This window comes from Pan paniscus, chromosome 20 (assembly GCF_029289425.2).
Source record: "Pan paniscus chromosome 20, NHGRI_mPanPan1-v2.0_pri, whole genome shotgun sequence".
In the NCBI taxonomy this organism is placed as follows: domain Eukaryota; kingdom Metazoa; phylum Chordata; class Mammalia; order Primates; family Hominidae; genus Pan; species Pan paniscus.
The window spans coordinates 50545391-50565891 of NC_073269.2; the positions used below are offsets into that span (position 1 = coordinate 50545391).

At 41.5% G+C, this 20501-nt stretch overlaps 1 protein-coding gene across 2 annotated transcripts; it reads right to left on the reverse strand.

The window, feature by feature from the left end:
• Nucleotides 1-481: 481 nt before the first annotated feature.
• Nucleotides 482-20475, reverse strand: ZNF285 (zinc finger protein 285). 2 transcript variants are annotated; one of them, XM_008970790.4, is made up of 4 exons: nt 20425-20475; nt 16045-16102; nt 11182-11308; nt 482-6955 (listed from the first exon to the last, which is right to left on the reverse strand). In XM_008970790.4, exons 2-4 carry the CDS (start codon nt 16057-16059, stop codon nt 5325-5327), a joined length of 1773 nt encoding a protein of 590 aa, XP_008969038.3. In that variant the 5' UTR covers nt 16060-16102; nt 20425-20475; the 3' UTR covers nt 482-5324. The 2 variants fall into 2 exon arrangements, with proteins under 2 accessions (XP_008969038.3, XP_063456454.1); XM_063600384.1 differs by lacking the exon at nt 20425-20475 and adding an exon at nt 18189-20418.
• Between the last annotated feature and the right edge of the window lie 26 nt (nt 20476-20501).

Genomic DNA, 20501 nt, shown 5'->3' on the forward strand with positions numbered 1-20501 from the left:
GAGGAAGACACTATATTTTTGTTCCCTAACACGCACCTTTGAAAAGACAGTGGGGAACAAAGGTGACCAGTGTCTCTACTCAAAGACATGCAGGAAAAGAGAAGTAGATACTTAAGTAACCATAGTGTCTGCAGAAAAATAAAAGAAAAAAAATAAGAGAAGTAGATACAGAGAATGAGTGGGGAATGAGGAATAATAACTAATGTTACATTCTACTTCAAAGCCAGTTGACTTCAGAAGAAAAAGGCCAATTCTGGGGTTACATCTCCTTTGTGAGTGGTATGCTAATAAATGTTTAATAAATGGCTCTCCAGAAAGAAACATATGTACATTATATAAGTTTACTATAAATTTTACTAATATAGAATGTTTTTAGAACACAATTTATAAACAATAATAAAATATGCAATACTCTATTTATTATAAATTACAAATTTAGAAAACCATGTTGAATGAAAAAAAAACCAAACGCAAGAGTATATTACAGTATGATTTCATTTATATAAAGTTCAAGAATAGGCAAAACCAACATACGGTGATAGAAACCAAAGCAGTGATTATATCCTTTTTTGGAAAGAAATGAAGGGAAAGGGGCACAAGGGAACTTTTTGGGGTAAAGAAAATGTTTAACATGTTGAATGGGCATTATTTACAAGGATATGTACATTTGTTAAAACTTAAATGTAGTTAGAGTGTGCACTTTATGTAAATTATACCTGAAAAAAAAGACAAGACAGATCAGACATCTTCGGTAGCTGTTATTATGCTTCTATGGGCAGTCTAGTGGAGGCATAGCCACTGGTCCCAGTCTGCCAGCTGCATGCTATTTGTATTTATTGCCTGTAGTTGTATGAAGCACTAGTGTTAAGTAGTGTTAAGTAGTAGTTATCAGTATAACTGATAACCCAGCATCAGTTATTAAAATGACTATTATTTCTCCAACATATTTCAAGGCTAATAAACTAACTCACTGTATACATGTGGATCTGTTTTTGGACTCCCAATTCTTTTCCATTGATCTATTTTTTCTCTCCTGAGCGAATACTACACTGTATTAATTATAGAAAATTTATAATAAATGTTGATCTCTGGTAGTGTAAGTCCACCAGTGTTGCTCTTCATCAAATTTTATCATCACACATAAGGGACTTTTTTTTTTTTTTTTTTTTTGAGACAGAGTCTTGCACTGTCGCCTGGGCTGGAGTGCAGTGGCGCGATCTTGGCTCATTGCAACCTCCACCTCCTGTGCTCAAGCAATTCTCCTGCCTCAGCCTCCTGAGTAGCTGGGATTACAGGTGCCTGCCACCATGCCCAGCTAATTTTTTGTATTTTTAGTAGAGACGGGGTTTCACTATGTTGGCCAGGCTGGTCTCAAACTCCTGATCTTGTGATTCACCCACCTTGGCCTCCCGAAGTGCTGGGATTAGGACTAAGTTTTACAGGGAAAACATGTAAGCTAAGGGTCTGGAAGAGAAGGCACAGGACCACAATTTCTCATACCACTTGAAGAAGCACCAGGGCCTGGGTGAAGCAGGAAATAGACCACACCTCACCGCTATGTTTTTATCCTTCTTAAAGAGCAATTGTGAAGGCATCCATGTTGGTGAGGGAACAAATTGACTATGCAGGTAATCTGGACTACTTAACTAAAGCAGACAATCCAGCTTTAGTTGTCAGAGCTTCACAGAAGTTGCATGAGAAAGCCAGGTTCTAACACCTCCCATCAGAAAGAGAAAGCCGCTGGGAAGTTGAGTTCATGTAAAGCCCTTCCCACTGAAGAATGTGGGAGTCTGAGGCCCCAGATAGCTCCTCACCTAGGCATCCCAAAGGGAACTCCCAGAATTACCTTTGGACAATTCTGGTCATTGCACACAATTGTTATTGTGAATGAAACATTTTGGCTACATTTTATAAAAGACTCTTACATAGTAATGCTATGAATTTTCACGTGCCAATTTCGTGTGAAACCAATTTGTTGACCCGATAATTTTAAAACAGGCTTCAATTGGTCAAATTTTACAGGTGGATTTGAATTTTATAAGTAAATAACATTATTCTCTAGCATAAAAATAGTACCTTCCTTTTCCTTCCAATGATTATGTCTCAACATTTTTTATTTTGTCTTAATCTCACCCCATGAATCTGGGCCAGTGTTGTGACTTGCTTTAATCATTAAAATGTGGTGAAAGCATCATTGAGCCTGTTCCCTGATGAGGCCTTAAGAGATCACAGCTTTTGCCCTTGAAACCCTGGCACTATGGGACCAACCCTCAATTGGTCTTCTGGAGGGTGAGAGACCATGATGACAGAGAGAACTTCGTTGTCTCATCTATGACCATCATAAAACAGCCAGACCCAGATGAACCATCAGCTGACTGCAGATGCATGTACAAAGTCCAGTTAAGATAATCTAGCATGTCCCACACCAGAACTGCCCAGCTAAGCCCAATTGAACTTGCCAGCTCACACGTCATGAGCTAAATAAATTTGTATTTAGAGCTACTCAGTTCTTGTGTGTGTTATGAGGCAGAAGCTGATAAGCATATTTAGGATAAATTATACATGAGCGAGTCTGTTAGAACGCTTTTATCAAATCATTGGATTTGACATGCTCATATTTATTTAGGATCTCTGCATCTTCATTTGTAAATGAGATTGGCTCCCACTGATTGGGAGCTAGACTTATTTCTGCTTTTTCCATGCTACTTTGCTACAAGAGGAAAAGCAAACAATTTTGTGAAGTAGGGAGACATTCCTGTTAGCATCACATATTTAAAAACTTAATGTGATATGCAAGCGCTGCTCCCGGCCAAACTGGAGGATTGCCTGGGACACCTCCACCAACGCTGAGGGCTGATTCTGTCACGAGGGAATGTTGCACCCATTCTAAACCCCAAAAGCTTCCTAGGATAATGTGTATCCCAGATTTTTTCTCTAACTTACTGTTTGCAAGTAGGAGTACTGGAGTATGTGTTGGACATGGACAATAACATGTGGACATTTTTATAGGTCTAGATCATTGTTGATGGAGCCATGTTATTCCATTATATGGGATGCCCTAATTTACTCAATCTCTTATACATGAAGCTTCAGGTTGTTTACAGTCTTCTCATTGCAACATTCTTAGAACACATTTCTTTCTGAAACCATATTTTCCCACTCATGTAATTACATCCTAAAAATACATTCTGAGAAGCAGGATCATTGGCTCAAAGACAATGCACATTGTACATCTGATACATATAGACAAGATCCTCTCCAGCAACTTTGTACCTGTTTTTCTTTCCCCCACCAACTTATGTAAGAACACTCATTTCCTCATTTCTACTGACACAGAATTTTTAAAATATTTCACTATTATCCACCTGATCAGTAAGAAAATGACACTTCAGGGATGGTTTTATTTGCACTTGAATGGCTGTTCTGTTTACAAACTATAACTAGCAGGAAACTGTAATGCAAGAAAAACTAGGAATAAACCATGATCCAAATGAAGAAACCGATAAGTCAATTAAAACAAAAAAGGACACTGTTTTTGAAGGAAAAAAAAGACATTGTGGGATAAGTGCAGTGGCCCAAACCTGTAATCCCTGCACTTTGGGAAGCTGAGGTAGGAGGATCGCTTGAAACCAGAAGTTTGAGACTAACCTGGGCAACAAAGTAAGACCCCATCTCTACAAGTACAATTTTTAAAGAAAACATCAGCTGAACACGGTGGTGTATGTCTGTAGTCCCAGCTACTCAGGAGGCTGAGGCAGGAGGATCACTGAAGCCAGGAGTTCAAGGCTTCAGTGAGCAATGATCAGGCCACTGCATTCCAGCCACCTGGGTGACACAGCAAGACCCTATTTCCAAAAAAAAAAAAAAAAAAAAAAAGCAAAGAGATCTCCTCTCGAATTCATCTATTATCCCCAATTAAATGACAAATTTGGGGGGAAACTGACAGAAAGAGCATCCTTTAAAAACCCATTATTATACAGGTCTGCTGAGAAGAAGACTGCATCAGTCTGCAATGAACACTGTTGGTTTTTTACATGTTGTTGGTCACTTTAGTAAATGTTGGTTTTATTCAATTAATTTTATTAAGACTAACCACAGAACACCTATTCTAGTTAATTTTTAATCGCATTTAAGGTGTGAGCTGACAAACCTATTCAGCATCCCACATTATAGAGTTTCTCTATTATATGAGATTTCTTACGTCTGTGGGTTATACTTTTCAGTAAAGTTTTACCACAGCTATATCATCTGGAACATTTCTCTTTGGTGTACACACCAATGAATGAAGGTTATCACTGCAGAAGTCCCATCCATACCATTTTAGATGGTTGCACTGCCACATCAAGCCTTAAAGATTTAAAAGTTTTGAACTCTGAATTATAATGTTACTTCTGTATGTGGACTCCAATGACAATGAAACATATTGCTATAAAATCCCTCCATGCTAGTCAGGATAGCCTAGGCAATGCTGCAGTAACAAATAAACCACCAAAAATCTCAGTGGTGAGACACGATGAATTTTTATTTCTTACTCTAAAAAGAAATCCAACACAGATGAAATAGTGACCTTCTATCAACCCAGTCTGGAATAAGCAGCCTCCAAGGTCACCTTGGCAGGGATAGAGAAGCCTGAGGATGTTTGTAAAGGCTAGACCTGAAAGTGGCTTATATCACTTTTGCTCACACTCCATTGGCTAGAACTCAATCACATGGGCACACTCTTAACTGCAAGGGTTACTGGGAAATAGACTTCTTATTTTCAAGGAAATGGAACCAGTGTGATAAACACAGCACTGCCTCTGCCACACCCTTCAAATGCCACTTCTATGGAGCTTCTTGCCTGTGTACTCTCATGGAAAACCTGGGTACTAACATTCTTTCATAGTAAGAGCATGGGTTTCATTTTTGAGCACACTTTTGAATGTTCTTCATACAGAGAGTATTTTTCTACCGGGGACTAAAAAAAAAATCTAAAGACGTTGGCTGAACTGAAGACCTTACCATAATCATCCCAATTAGAATTTCCCTCCTGGACACACCCTTTAATGGAAATTTGACCACTAACTACAACCACCACCACAAACCACCCATTTGTCAAGAGTAACCTCTTTGCCATTGTAGCATACAGCAGTTGATGGGAGCTTCACAGAAGTTCTTGAAATCCACAGTCCTTGCCTGGCACACTCCAGTGCTGCAGGCTGACATTATCAATGGCAGTGTCCCTGTCTTTTGCTCCCCTAGCCCTCCCACAGGCTGAGTAAGCCTCTATCATCTGGAATACAGTGTGGCTTCTGTTTTCCTAATTGAACCCTGACTTACTACCTTTATAATGTTTCCCTCTGCTCATGTAGTCTTTGATGAGTCAGAAGGTCCTTTCCACGCTCACAATGTGTGTACTGTGTCTCATCTATATGCACTCTCTGATGGGCAAGGAGGTATGAATTACGACTGAAGCCCTTACCACATGCCTTACACTTATAGGGCCTCTCTCCTGTGTGGACTCTGAGATGAACATGAAGATCTGAATTCCGGCTGAAGCCTTTACCACACTCATCACATTTATATGGTTTCTCTCTGGTGTGATCTCTTTGATGTAAATGAAAATATGAACTGTAACTAAAGCACTTTCCACACACTTCACATTTATATGGTTTTTCTCCAGTGTGAACTCTCTGATGAGTGTGAAGAACAGAGCTATATGCAAAATCCTTTCCACACACATTGCATTTGTATGGTTTCTCCCCTGTGTGGACTCTCTGGTGAATGTGAAGGTGTGTACTTTGGCTGAAGCCCTTTCCACACTCACCACAGCTATATGGTTTCTCCCCTGTGTGAAACCTCCAGTGGACTTGAAGAACGGAGCTCGAACTAAAGCACTTGCCACACTCACTGCATTTGTAGGGCTTCTCTCCAGTGTGGACTCTCTGATGGACAAGAAGGTTGGAGCTCTGATCAAAGCCCTTCCCACACTCTTCACATTTATAGGGCTTTTGCCCTGTGTGTACTCCCTGATGAACACAAAGAAGTGACCTAAATCCAAACCCTTTCCCACATGCATCGCATTTGTAGGGCATCTCCCCTGTGTGGACTCGATGATGGTTGTGAAGGGAAGAGCTGCGCCTGAAGCCCTTGCCACATTCTTTACATTTGTAGGGTTTGTCTCCCGAGGGGACTTTCTGATATCTGGGAAGGTCTGAGCTCTGTTTGCAGCCCATAGGCCATTCGTGGAATTCATAGGGAGTCTCACCTGAGTGGATTTTACAATGAACGATAAGATCTTGGCTCTGACTAAAGTTCTGTCCATACTGGTCACATTTATAAGATTTCTCTCCTAGGTGAGTGCTGTGATGGACATGAGGATCTGTATCATCTGCAAAGGCCACCCCACAGTTATTACATGGGAAAGGCTGTGGTAATACATGGGCCGCATTATGTTGTTCAACCGTTGATTTCATACCCAAGTTTTTCCCACAGTTGGGATGTCTACCAGGGTCCTCTCCTTTACATTCTTGGGACTCATGATGATCACGTGAGGTCCAACTGAGGCTGTCATCATGCTGAGCACGTCTGTACAATTTCTCTTCCATGTAAATTCCCTTATATCTTCCCTGAGAGTTCTGGGGCTCGGTCATTATGTTGGCTTTCCTCCACGATTCTGGGGTAAGAACCTGTGTCAGGCTTTGCCATGCTGTGATATCTTGATTTTTGATAATGGCATTTACTACATAGTTTTCAGTTTCAGAAATCTGAAGAGAAATGCCTGCCCACTCTTCACTGAGGGAAACATCTTCTAAATGTGGGGAACACTCTTCTTGAAGGTTCCTGATATAATCCTGACTCACAGTTAAATCCCGGATCCTTTGTTTCCAAATCTGCCAGCAATGAAGCACTTCTTGCGAAAGGTAACTTAACCCCTTTGCCTGAAGATTCAAAATGTTGTTTTTAATCCCGTCTCCTAGGAGAAGAAAGAGAATTTGGCTAAGAGAACAAGTCAATCATCTGTCCAGAGGTTTTGAGAAAATGAAATATGATGGGGTGGGAAGTTGTCCCTGGCTTCTATTGACATGTGAAACAATTAGAGCCACAGTAATTCTAACCTGTGAGCTGCCAATTAGAAATCAAGTGTTGTAGGGAAATTAAAAGAAATCTTGGCCAGGTGCAGTGGCTCATGCCTGTAATAGCAACACTTTGAGAGGCTGAGGTGGGAAGATCACTCAAGCGCAGGAGATCAAGACCAGGCTGGGCAATATAATGAGATCCCATCTCTATAAAAAAATTAAAAATTGGCTCAGTTTTGCCTATGATCCCAGCTACTTGGAAATCTGAGGTTGGAGGATTGCTTAATCCTGGGAGGCACAGGTTGCAGTGAGCCAAGATTGTGCCACTGCACTCCAGCCTGGGTGACAGAGCAAGACCTTTCCACCCCCACACCACAAAAAGGAATAAAAGGAAATCTTAGGAAAATTTTATGAAGGAAGAAATTCACCTCCCTGCTATAAGAGTAGTCGATAAAAAGCCTTTAATAATCTTGCTACAAAAGGTATGGGAAAGGCTCTCATTTTATGTAGTGTGTGTGTATATAAATAATACAAATTGATGGAATGTTTTTTATATGTTGGGCAGAGTAAGGGACACAAAGGGTCACAAGAGGTTTCAGAAACAAGCAAGTCCTATCTCCTGATAGCTTCCCTTCCTTCACATCACTGTCATATGGAGGACTATCATATATGTTTGTGTACAACCTGCACAACTGTACATGATGAGCCTTAAGGGGATGGGGATAAAAAGGCAATGGGGATTGAAATGGGGTAAACATTGTGAAATATGGTCCTGGCGTTGTGCGGGGATGCGTATGTAAACCTCTGAGACAAGCTTTAAGAGACATTCTTTTTATTTTCCCCGAGGTTCTTTGTCTTCATGAAAAGATAGAGACCACTCAGATCCTACAATCCATTTCCTTCAGTTCTGCCCTTTTAAGTTATTGCAGAATCTCAAACAGCCATGACTATGAGAATGGGGAACAGATACTGTGGCACTGTCAATGGCCTGGCACCCAGGGAAGCAAGACTGTGGTATGTAAAAAACAGGGGGCTGAGGCAGAAGAGGATGATCATATTCTTGGGATCCTAAGATGGGTTTCAAAATGGCATGAATATCATGGTCAAGTCCCACTGGATACTGCTTCTGGTTCAAGGTCCTTTCTGCATTGTTTTATTGAAAGTGACTTTAGTTTATAAGATAGTATCAGGGAAAGGGAGACCATGAGCTGCCCCGAATGGGCTTTAAGCAGTGGTTTCCCAATTGTTTTGATTGTAACCCACAGTAAAATCAGCATTATGACTCAGTAGGAATAGGCACGAACATCAACAGAGACTGCTCACTAAAACAGAAGTTTTATCAGCTGATATTTACATATGATGTGCAATACACTTTGATGAATTCTTTTGTTTTCTGTTCTATTAATCTATTTTTTTCTTTATTATTATTATACTTTAAGATTTAGGGTACATGTGCACAATGTGCAGGTTAGTTACATATGCATACGTGTGCCATGCTGGTGTGCTCTACCCATTAACACATCATCTGGCATTGCTAGTTATGACACAGTAATTTGATTTCAGGACTCACCAAGAGGGTTTTATCCGGCAGTTTGAGAAACAACTGCAGGGATATGCAGATTTATGCAAAAGGTCCTGTGTCTACAGTTTACACTTTGGTTTCACGAGGTTATTTATTAAAAACACAGGACCTAGGGCCAAATTAGCATGGCTCAAATCCTAGTTCTTCTTATAAGCTGTGTGATTGTGGGCAAGTTATTAATTCTGTGACTCAGTTGTTTCATCCATTGATATGGTTTGGCTGTGTCCCTACACAAATCTCTTCTTGAATTGTAACTCCCATAATTCCCACGTGTCGTGTCCCATAATTCCCACATGTCAGAGCCCCCACACAGAGTCCCTACTAGGGCACTGCCTATTGGAGCTGTGAGAAGAGGGCCACTGTCCTTCAGACCCCAGAATGCTAGATTCACTGACAGCTTGCACTGGGTGCCCAGAAAAGCCACAAACACTCAACACCAGCCCATGAAAGCAGCCAGAAGGGAGGCTATACTCTGCAGAGCCACAGGGGTGGAGCTGCCCAAGACCATGGAAACCCACCTCTTACATCAGTGTGATCAGGATGCAAGACATAGAGTCAAAGGAGATCACTTTTGACTTTTAAGATTTGACTGCCCTGTTGGATTTCAGACTTGCATGGGGCCTGTAGCCCCTTTGTTTCGGCCAATTTCTCCCATTTGGAACAGCTGTATTTACACAATACCTGTACCTGCACTGTATCTAGGAACTAAATAACTTGTTTTTGATTTTACAGGCTCATAGATGGAAGAGACTTGGCTTGTCTCCGATGAGACAATGGACTGTGGACTTTTGAGTTAATGCTGAAATGAGTTAAGACTTTGTGGGACTGTTGGGAGGCATCATTGGCTTTGAAATGTAAGGACATATGATTTGGGAGGGGCCAGTGGTGGGATAATATGGTCTGGCTGTGTCCCCACCCAAATCTCATCTTGAATTGTAACTCCCAAAATTCCCATGTGTCATGAGAGGAACCTGGTAGGGGGTGACTGAATTATGGGGGCGGGTCTTTCCTGTGTTTTCTCATGGTAGTGAATGAGTCTCATGAGATCTGATGGTTTTAAAAAGGGGAGTTTCCAGCTGGGCACGGTGGCTTGCACCTGTAATCCCAGCACTTTGGGAGGCTGAGGCGGGTGGATCACGAGGTCAAGAGATTGAGGCCATCTTGGCCGACATGGTGAAATCCCGTCTCTACTAATAATACAAAGATTAGCTGGGTGTGGTGGTGCATGCCTGTAGTCCCAGCAACTTGGGAGGCTGAGGCAGGAGAATTGCTTGAACTTGGGAGGTGGAGGTTGCAGTGAGCCAAGATAGCACCACTGCACTCCAGCCTGGCTACAGAGCCAGACTCCATCTCAAAAAAAAAAAAAGATTTCCCTGCACAAGCTCTCTTCTCTTGTCTGCCACCATGTGAGACATGGCTTTCACCTTCCACCATGATTGTGAGGCCTCCCCAGGCACGTGGAACTGTAAGTCCAGTACACCTCTATCTTTTGTAAATTGCCCAGTCTTGGATATGTCTTTATCAGCAGTGTGAAAACAGAGTAATACATCCATAAAAGGGGGATAATAACAGTAACTATCTGTATTAGTCCATTCTCACGTTGCTAATGAAGACATACCCAAGACTGGGTAATCTATAAAGGAAAGAGGTTTAATTGACTCATAGTTCCATGTGGCTGGGGAGGCCTCACAATCATGGCAGAAGGTGAAGGAAGAGCAAAGGGACATCCTACATGGTGGCAGGCAAGGAGAAAGCCTGTGCAGGAGAACACCCATTTATAAAACCATCAGATCTCATGAGATTTATTCACTCTCATGAGAACAGCATGAGAAAGACCCCTGCCCCATGATTCAGTTACCTCCTACCAGGCCCCTCCCACAACATGTGGGAATTATAGGAGCTACAATTTAAGACGAGACTTGGGTAGGGACATAGCCAAACCAAATCTGTATCTCATAAACTAAACTTAGGTAACATATAACTGTATGTGAACCTCTGAGAAATGAAAAGGAGGTTAGATATTTATCAAAAAGTAATCAAATAAGCCAACACTTAGATTACACTTACTACATACCAGTAAGTGTTGGCTATTGTAACTGCCAACCAAACCAAAGTTCTCCCTTGGTTCCTTTAACACCGGTTTATCCAAAACATTGGATAAACATTGGTTTTTTTCTCCAGAAGCAACCAATAGATCAAGGCCCTTGGTGATGTGTGAATTTTATCAGTCTCATTCTGAGAAATATGAGGAAAGAATGAGAGCCTAAATGTGTGAGTAGGGGAGGGAGGGCTTACTTCCTGCACTGAATGCCCACAGGCCAGGGGTATGAGATTTGGGGAGAGCTCCCTCACAAACCCATCACAAGGGGCCAGATCTGTAAAAGCCCATTAACTGTAGGTTTCTAACCTGCACATGCATCTCTTAGGAGTTTTCTTTCCAGTGGCCAAAGTTTCTCTTTGTGGTCTAACTGGAATATTCTATCTGGTTTGAAATGATGATTTGAGGAAACAGGTCCAGTGGTCTGATGCTCAGTTACTCACTCACTGACATGAGGTTCCTGAAGTTTTCCAACATCACATCTTGGTACAGGTTGATCTGGGCTTTATCCAATAGTGCCAGCTCTTCCTTGGTGAAGACAACAGCCACATCCTTGAATGTCACCCTTTCCTAAAACATCAACCACATGCCACGTCAATCATCCACACAAATGACTGGTCTTAGTCTGTTTGGGCTGCCTTAATAAAACACCACAGTCTGATTAGATTAAACAAAATAAACTTATTTCTTCCTGTTCTGGAGGTTGGAAAGTCTAAGATCAAGTACCACCAAGATAGGTTTCATTCAGGTTTCTTCTCTTGGCTTGCAGACAGCTCTGCTCTCACTGTGTCCTTACATGGCAGAGGGAGAATGAGAGCAAGCTCTGTTGAGGCTCTCATAAGGATACTAATCCTATTGGATCAGGGATTCCCAAAGGACAGTATTAATCAAATTATAAAATATGGCCCAGGAAATAGGCACAGATAAATCTATACTAAGGTGTTGTGCTGATACACAAGTCTAGTAGCAGTTCATGAGTTCATTTCTCATCACACACCAAGATTTAGTATTTTCACTTTTTCATGGCAGATTAATCTATTTGTATTATGTTAAAAGGAACTAAGAAGACAGGGTAACTAAAAGCATTGGCTCCTAGATTCAAAAAACACAAAAGAGAAAAGGGAGATTATTAGGATAATTACGAACACTAGGATATCAACTAGGTATTAACAAATAGTGGTATCAATGTGAAATTTCTTGAGTATGTTAGCAGTAATGTGGAAATGTAGGAAAATGCTCTTATTCTTAGGAGATACAAACTGAAATATTTAGGGATGAATTATAGTAATGCCTGCAATTTATCCCCAACTGGGTCAATCAAATAAAATATAGACGTGTGTGTATATACGTATATTATACATATGTTTGTGGGTGATTGTTAACAATTGGTGAATCTAGGTGAAGATTACACATTATGCTATTCTTTCGATTTCCTGATAAATTGAAATTTCTCAAAATAAAAGGATGCGGGTAAACACCTGGTATTAATAACCATCTCCTCATGTGTCTTTTGGCAGCACAAATGTCTTCTTTCGAGAAGTGTCTGTTCCTATCCTTCACCAACTTTTTGATGGGGTTGTTTGTTTTTTTCTTGTAAATTTGTTTGAGTTCATTATAGATTCTGGATATTAGCCCTTTGTCAGATGAGTAGATTGCAAACATTTTCTCCCATTCTGTAGGTTGCCTGTTCACTCTGATGGTAGTTTCTTTTGCTGTGCAGAAGCTCTTTAGTTTAATTAGATCCCATTTGTCAATTTTGGCCTTTCTTGCATCATCACTGGCCATCAGAGAAATGCAAATCAAAACCACAATGAGATACCATCTCACACCAGTTAGAATGGCGATCATTAAAAAGTCAGGAAACAACAGGTGCTGGAGAGGATGTGGAGAAACAGGGACACTTTTACACTGCTGGTGGGACTGTAAACTAGTTCAACCATTGTGGAAGTCAGTGTGGCGATTCCTCAGGGATCTAGAACTAGAAATACCATTTGACCCAGCCATCCCATTACTGGGTATATACCCAAAGGATTATAAATCATGCTGCTATAAATACACATGCACACGTATGTTTATTGCGGCACTATTCACAATAGCAAAGACTTGGAACCAAGCCAAATGTCCAACAACGATAGACTGGATTAGGAAAATGTGGCACATATACACCATGGAATACTATGCAGCCATAAAAAATGATTAGTTCATGTCCTTTGTAGGGACATAGATGAAACTGGAAACCATCATTCTCAGCAAACTATCGCAAGGATAAAAAACCAAACACCACATGTTCTCACTCATAGGTGGGAATTGAACAATGAGATCACATGGACACAGGAAGGGGAACATCACACACCGGGGACTGTTGTGGGGTGGGGAGAGGGGGGAGGGATAGCATTATGAGATATACCTAATGTTAAATGATGAGTTACTGGGTGCAGCACACCAACATGGCACATGTATACATATGTAACTAACCTGCAGGTTGTGCACATGTACCCTAAAATTTAAAGTATAATAAAAAAAAAAAGAAGTACTGAAATAACCTATTGGGTATTATGCTGATTACCTGGGTGACAAAATTTTACACCAAACCCCCGCAACACACAATTTACCCATGTAACAAACCTGCACATGTATCCCTTGAATCTAAAATAAAAGTTGGAAAGAAGAAAAGAAAATTTAAAAAAATTAAAAAAACCATCTCCTCATCAAGAAACCAATTTTTACATAAAATATTTCTATGGCTGCATATATCACACTGCTCAGAGTTAAGTATTTATAGATATGTTCTCTCAATAGACTCTGCATCTCTAAATAAAGCAGAGGTTTCAAACAAAAGTTGTAAGCAGTTACAAAGGACTTCACAAGAACATGTTACTAACAATTGTCCAATTACCAAAATCTGACAATGATTAAAAACAAAATCTAGGGGAGTCAGCATGGTTGTCCTAATAGCACCACTCTCTCAGTAACACTACTGTATGCCTTCTTCTGTGGGAGGCAACAAAATTGAATTGGAGATAATCATTCAGGAAATACAGATACACTGAAGCCTACTTGGGGTGTTCCAATGTAGGAAGAAGGGGTTAGGAATAGAGGTTCACACAGCCTACTCCCCATTCTCCCTTCTCTGCCTCAGCTATAGAGCCTGGGAAAACAAAACACTCATTTCTCCACCACCCTTGTAGCTGGATGGATCCCTTGTGGGAATCCTAGGCAGCGATTCTCATAGGATGCAGATACAAGGACAGCCCCAAAATATTAAGAAACCAAATTTATAAATGAATAAACACATGCAAAAATCTTTAAATCTTTTCCTCTATGAAGTATTCTTGTATAACCATCTATGAAGTATGAATCTATTCAAGCATCTGGTGCTTCCACTTACAAGAAATACTGTAGATAGAGTAACACATTGAAAGACACCAAAAGAAAGCAAACAAATGCATTCCAAATGTAGGAAAGAACACAGGACACCAAACTTGGTTTCTGCAACAAGTCAATAGCAGGAGAGAATAAAGTAGAGGGGCAGATTTCTCTAGATTAAAAGACATTACGAGATACAACAACTAACTGTATGATAGTATAGACCTTGTTAAGATCCCATTTGAACAAACCAACTGTTAAAAAATTTTTTGAGATAACCAGGGAAATTTGATTATTGTCTGGGTATTAGATAATACCAAATAATTATTGATTATTTCATTAGTCCATTTTTAAGGAAATATATACTGAAATACACAGAGAGTGTGGTAAGTTAGATTGCTGTTTAGAAATATCCTCTTCCATGCTCTCCAATCCCACTAAAGGACCAGAGTGTGTTTCCTTACCTCTTTAGTTTTGACTTGGCAATGTAACCTGCTCTGGCTACCAAAATGAAGCAAAAGTGATAATGTGCCAGTTCTAAACCTGGGCCTTGACAGATCTCACATGTCCACTTGCTCTCTTGTCCCTCTGTCTTCACTATGAGGATACACCCAATCTAACCAAAACGAGCAGAGTGCTACCAAATATCCATGGCATTAGCTTTAGGTCCAGGCCATAACCATTGAGGACACTGTTGCAGGAGGCTGGAAAAATGGTGACCTGGGTGATGCAGCGGTGAACATTTGGTGAACTGTTGCTGTAATTTAGAAGATAGAAAATGTACCTAATGAATCTTGGACTTGGGCAAGATGGTTTCCAGGCAGCAGGATAAAAGTGTGAGCTCATTCATTTTAGTTGCATATATAATAAGGTACTATACAAAAGTGATATGCTCAGAGAAAAACCAGTACCATGTGAAATACCATGCCTCTTTCAAATACTTTGGGAAAGAAAAAAACTGAAAAAGAGATTAAGCAATTCTCTTTGGCAAAAAGTTAACTGTTGAAACTGCATGATGGGTACTGCAAATGGAGGATCATAATACCCTTTGTTCTTTTTGTGTATTTTCATAATTAATTTTTTTCATGATTAAAAGAAAATCCTTCCTCCACACTGTGATGGTCTTTCTAATGTGTCAACTTGGCTAAGCTACAGTCCTCAGTTATTGAATCAAACACTAATCTAGGTATTGCTATGAAGATAATTTGTAGATGTGATTAAAGTCCATAATCAGTTGACTTTAAGGGAGATTATTCTAACTAATCTGAGTATGTCTGATTCAATAAACTGAAAGGTCTTATGAGCAGAGCTGAGGCTTCCCTGAGAGGTGGAGAAATTCCACCCACAGACAGTAGCTTCAGTTTGTGTCCAAGAGTTCCAGCCCACCCTTCCTGAGGGGCTGCCCTGTGGATTTCGGACTTGCCTAGTTAGCCCCCATAATCATATAAGTCAATTCCTTATGATAAATCTCTTAATATATATCTCTTACTGGTTCTGCCTTGCTGACTGAACTCTGACCAATACATACCCATTCAAATCTTGCTACTTATTGAATAAGACCAGTCACATTTAGAGTATGGTCATGTATATGCTGCCCATGCACTCGGATGCTGCGGCAATGCCAAATTTCTATAAAAGTTTCTGAACTTACTCTTGATTCTTTTTCCCTCATCGGGCAGTGATAAGCAGTTCATGGACTGGTACTGATACATGAACTACACTTAGAGTAGCACCAAAGTAGACATCTTGAAATCTGTGAGTTTGTTTCTTCACTTCTATAAAGGGAGTCAAACCACCTGCCTCACAAAGTCATTATGAGCAGATAAAGTACCTAATACATAGTAGTCACTCAAAAAATGCTGACCTCCTTTCAGAAAACAGAAGTGTCTGGTTCCTCAGAATGAACAGCATATTTAAAGAGAAAGAAACCCTTAACTTACCTGGAACTTAATCATACTGTCTTCCTTTTGGAAAGGGCAGAATTCTGGAAAAGCAGAACTGCAAAGAAGAAATAATCCATGAGATCATGGGTTCAACAAGTTGTGAATGAACATTGGTTCCTTCCTTATCTGTACAAGTTTCTCACAATTTCTCCTCTCCCTAGATACCATCTCTTCTCGCTCTGAACAGACTGAACTCCCACCTCCTCAAGACTTCCCTAGATTTGTCCCCAGTCCCTCAATCTCAGACCACTGTGTAACTCCTATCTCTCTCCTGAAGCTTTTGGGTCAAAACCTGAACATTCTTTTCCTTTTCTGAGACTTGTGAATGAACTGACATAATCTACATCTCAATTATGCTGCAAAAGAGGCTCCAGAATTGCTGAGTAAGGGAGCAATCTCAGGGCTGGGCACAGTGGCTCACACCTGTAATCCCAGCACTTTGGGAACCCGAGACGGGTGGATCACTTGAGGCCAGGAGTTCGAGACCAGCCTGGACAACATGGTGACACACTGTCTCTACTAAAAATACAAAATTAGCTGGGTGTGGTGGCAGATGCCTGTAATCCCAGCTACTCAGGAGGCTGAGGCAGGACAATCACTTGGGAGGCAGAGGCTGCAGTGAGCTGTGATTGCACCACTGCACTCCAGCCTGGGCAACAGAGACAGACTTTGTCTCAAAAGAAAAAAAAAAAAAAACAGAGGAAAAAAAAAGAGAGAGCAATCTCAGGATGACAGGGACCTTCTGCTATTTCCACTTTCGCATGCAAGACTTGATCTTGTATGGCCAAGCCTGTGGTCTAAAGAACATGCGGTTAGCCAAGATATACAAATTAAATCCCAATTTTTATTATTATGTTAATCAATAATACAAATTTTTAAACATCTACACCTTGACTCTTGGCTTCCTAAACTATCTCTCCAGCACCCATTCTATCCCCTGCTTTTGCAAATATTGATGACACACCTATGACATATAAGACACATTCTCTGTTCTGGAAATGCTCATGGTATACTGAACTACACATGTTCTCAGACTGCAGGTAGACCAAAGTAGGTAGACAGAGGCCTTCTAAGCTTGCCACTTCATATACACTACAGTCCCTTCCTGTTCTGCTTATATCAGTGGATTCCCTTGCCAGTTAGCTTCCAGTTGGGTTCAGCCAATGGGGAAAGCCAGCAAGAGATCCAGGGAAGGGACAAGAGTGAAGTCACAATATTTATTCCCCCAGGTTTTTCCCTAGAGGTTGCTGTGGAATGGCTATGTTCCATATCCGTTGACCAAAGGTCATGGCCTCCATCAGGCAGCTGTCATCCCATAAATCTTTCTTCAGGTTTTAGCGACTGCCTCCTCCCTTAGCCCTTCAGTCCTAAAGGCAGGAAGTTACCCTGCTCTCACTAGCTCTGAAATATTGCAGTATCCTTTGTTGATTACCACAGCCTGCCTACGACTTTATAGACTGTCCCTTTATTAAGCTCTTCTCAAATTACCCAATTTGAGTGTTCTGTTTATTTTTTATTGGGATTCCATCTGATAAACTCTGTAAACACAATTGCCTCTGGCCTTTGTGGAGAAACTTATTGTATAAAATTGCCACTCTAAGCACTGTGGAAACTCCGAAGATTAAAAAACAAAAGCCCAAAGCCACGTTTCTGCCTTCTCAGATAGTGCTTCTCACACTAACTGTGATAAAGGACTAGTTTTTAAATTATTATTACTGTTACTTTCAGCCTGTCACAGACTGATATTCTGGTAAGATACAGTAACAAGAAATTACCAGAAAAAGGAAATTAAGAAGGTATGCGAATTAAAGCCCAATTGTTATTATTATGTTAATCAATAAGACAAAATTTTAAACATCTACACTCAAGTTCTCAAATTATCTGGTCACAGACCAATATCATTTATTGGCACTGGTCTGTTGGCTACCCTTTGAATTGCAGCTCACAGGGTTATAGAATCAGGTTAATAGAATAGGAAATGTCTTTTTGGTAAATCCTTGGACTCTTTTTCTCTCCTTTCCTACCTTTAAGAGACATCATTAATCACTTCTTATTTTGAGCTCCAACAAAGGCCAAAATAAGGAGGGTTCAACTCATTAGTACAGCATGAATTACATCGTTTTACAATAGTTAAAACCTACCAAGAAAACACTCCTCCTTTCCCCTGTCAAAAAACTACAAATCCTAAAAAAAAAAAAAAAAAACAAGCTGTAGTCTTTTATCCACTGTACTTGGTAAGGATCTTATCATTTAACAAGCACTCAATCAATGTTTCTCAATATTAACAAATGCACAAATAGAATTGGCTTGGATATTATACATTAGATGCACGTGCAAAGACATAAACTCACCCTCTACTTCCAGTACCTGTTCTCACTGAAGAGCCAATAATGGGACAGGTTTATTTTGAAGCACACATCCACACACGTGCACTCACACATATATGGTTGGGGGTTTGGTTTCCTGAATTTCTGGCTTCAGACACTACCTGCCTGTATCAAGTCAGGGCCGTGGCAGGAACCAGATGGCACATTGAAATTTGAGGGGAGTTTAATAAACAGACAGCTTACAATGGTGTTGGCTGGGGGTAAGGAAGTCACAGTGGATAAGGCTCTGTCCTGGGAAGTGACAGGGAGGTGCCATTATAATACCTGGGCCTTAAGAGGTAAGGGGAGGGAGCAGTCCCTGGAGCCTGGAACTAAGAGGACTGTGTGGCCAGGGCCACCCAAACAATGACCTGTTGTTTAGAAGGGCAGCTAATCTGTGACAATCCTGCAGAGAGAGAACTGGGGGACAAGATATTCCAACTCACACCTCTTCCTCTCTCCAAACTTTCCTGTTGAGACTTCCCATTGGCCAAAGACAAGCAAGGCCAGAAGGCAATGGCGGTCTTTCAGGGCAGACAGCAGGGTGGAAAAGGTGGGGAGCCAAAGGCATGGGACACATGACACCTCAAGACGCTTGTTTTTTCCCTATCTGCCAAAGTCCACACAGTTCTCTCACACAAATGCCTTTCTCATCCCTCACCCTGACAACGACTCTGATCTGAGGAATGCATCAGGAACGAGACCAGATGCCCATATCAACCTCTTCAGGGAATGAAGGCCTAGAGGAAAAGTGCAGCTGAATCTGGAACTGCAATTGCCCAGAAACACGATCAGAAATGTAATAAATGCTGCTATTACACCTAAAACAACTAACACTAAATCTCTAACTTTATCAAATATACAGAGAGTGTTCAAACTTCAAATTTGTTGAGTGTAATTTAACAACTTATATTTGCTAATGTGCTTTATAATACTCAAAGTCCCTACTCCCTGGCTCACAGCATGTGAGGTGAGAATGGAGTTAATAATTTGGGGCAGTTCTTTTCTTTTCTTTTTTCTTTTTTTTTTTTTTTTTGAGACAGAGTCTGGCTCTGTCGCCCAGGCTGGAGTGCAGTGGCGTGATCTCAGCTCACTGCAAGCTCCGCCTCCCGGGTTCACGCCATTCTCCTGCCTCAGCCTCCCGAGTAGCTGGGACTACAGGCGCCTGCCACCGCGCCCGGCTAATTTTTTGTAATTGTCTTTTGTAGTAGAGACGGGGTTTCACCGTGTTAGCCAGGATGGTCTCGATCTCCTGACCTCGTGATCCGCCCACTTTGGCCTCCCAAAATGCTGGGATTACAGGCGTGAGGCACCGTGCCAGGCCTGGGACAGTTCTTGTCAAAATGTATTCGGTGACATTAAACTCCAGAGTTATTACAGTATTACAGTCTGAGTTGTTTCTTTATTGCCAAAAGCCAGAACCTCTGCCTTGAAGTCAGAAATTCCCCAATGGAGTCAGAGCTGCCAAAATCCAGAGTTCAGACCCAAGACAACTCCCCATCCAAGAACCTAGGGGTGCTGAGCCAGAATCGCCCCCACAAAACTGAGCGAGAACAGCCCAAGCCATCCTCTATATCCAGAGACAAGCTGCTTAAGCAAATCCCTCATCCCATTCAGGGACGCACAGTCCAGCCATTACTCCAAAACCCTGAGCCTGCGCCCCTCTGCCCTCATCCAGAGATGCACATCCCAAGACTGACCCTAAGCTTCGACCCGAGGAGGCACAGCGCAAGTCGCTGTCACGAAACGTGAAGATGCACTGTTTTGTCAGACCCAGGGCTGCTCCCCAAACCGAGCCCACGCTCGAGCCCACGCTCTTCCCATCCTATCCCGGGTAGGTCGGGCCGCTGAACTTCCCTAGTCTACCCCACCTACGAGGCCTTATCATTGGTCACCAGTCCCCTCTTCCACTCCTCCTACTTCAGTCCACAGGGACGGGTCACAGCTGCACATCCTACACCCCTACTCTTGGCTACGCCTCCAAGAGGGGCGCGGTCCAGACGGGACTCACCCCAGCGTCCCAAACAATGTCGCCCGCAGCGTGCGTCCGGTACCATGGCGCATGCGCAAGGAGGCCTATGGCCTACA

Bases quoted from the DNA above. Each gene is read 5' to 3' on its own strand.
- ZNF285 (XM_008970790.4), bottom strand. The intron at 6,956-11,181 runs GTGAGTAACTGA...TTCTTCTCCTAG, and splicing joins CAGGAACCTCATGTCAGTGA to GAGACGGGATTAAAAACAAC.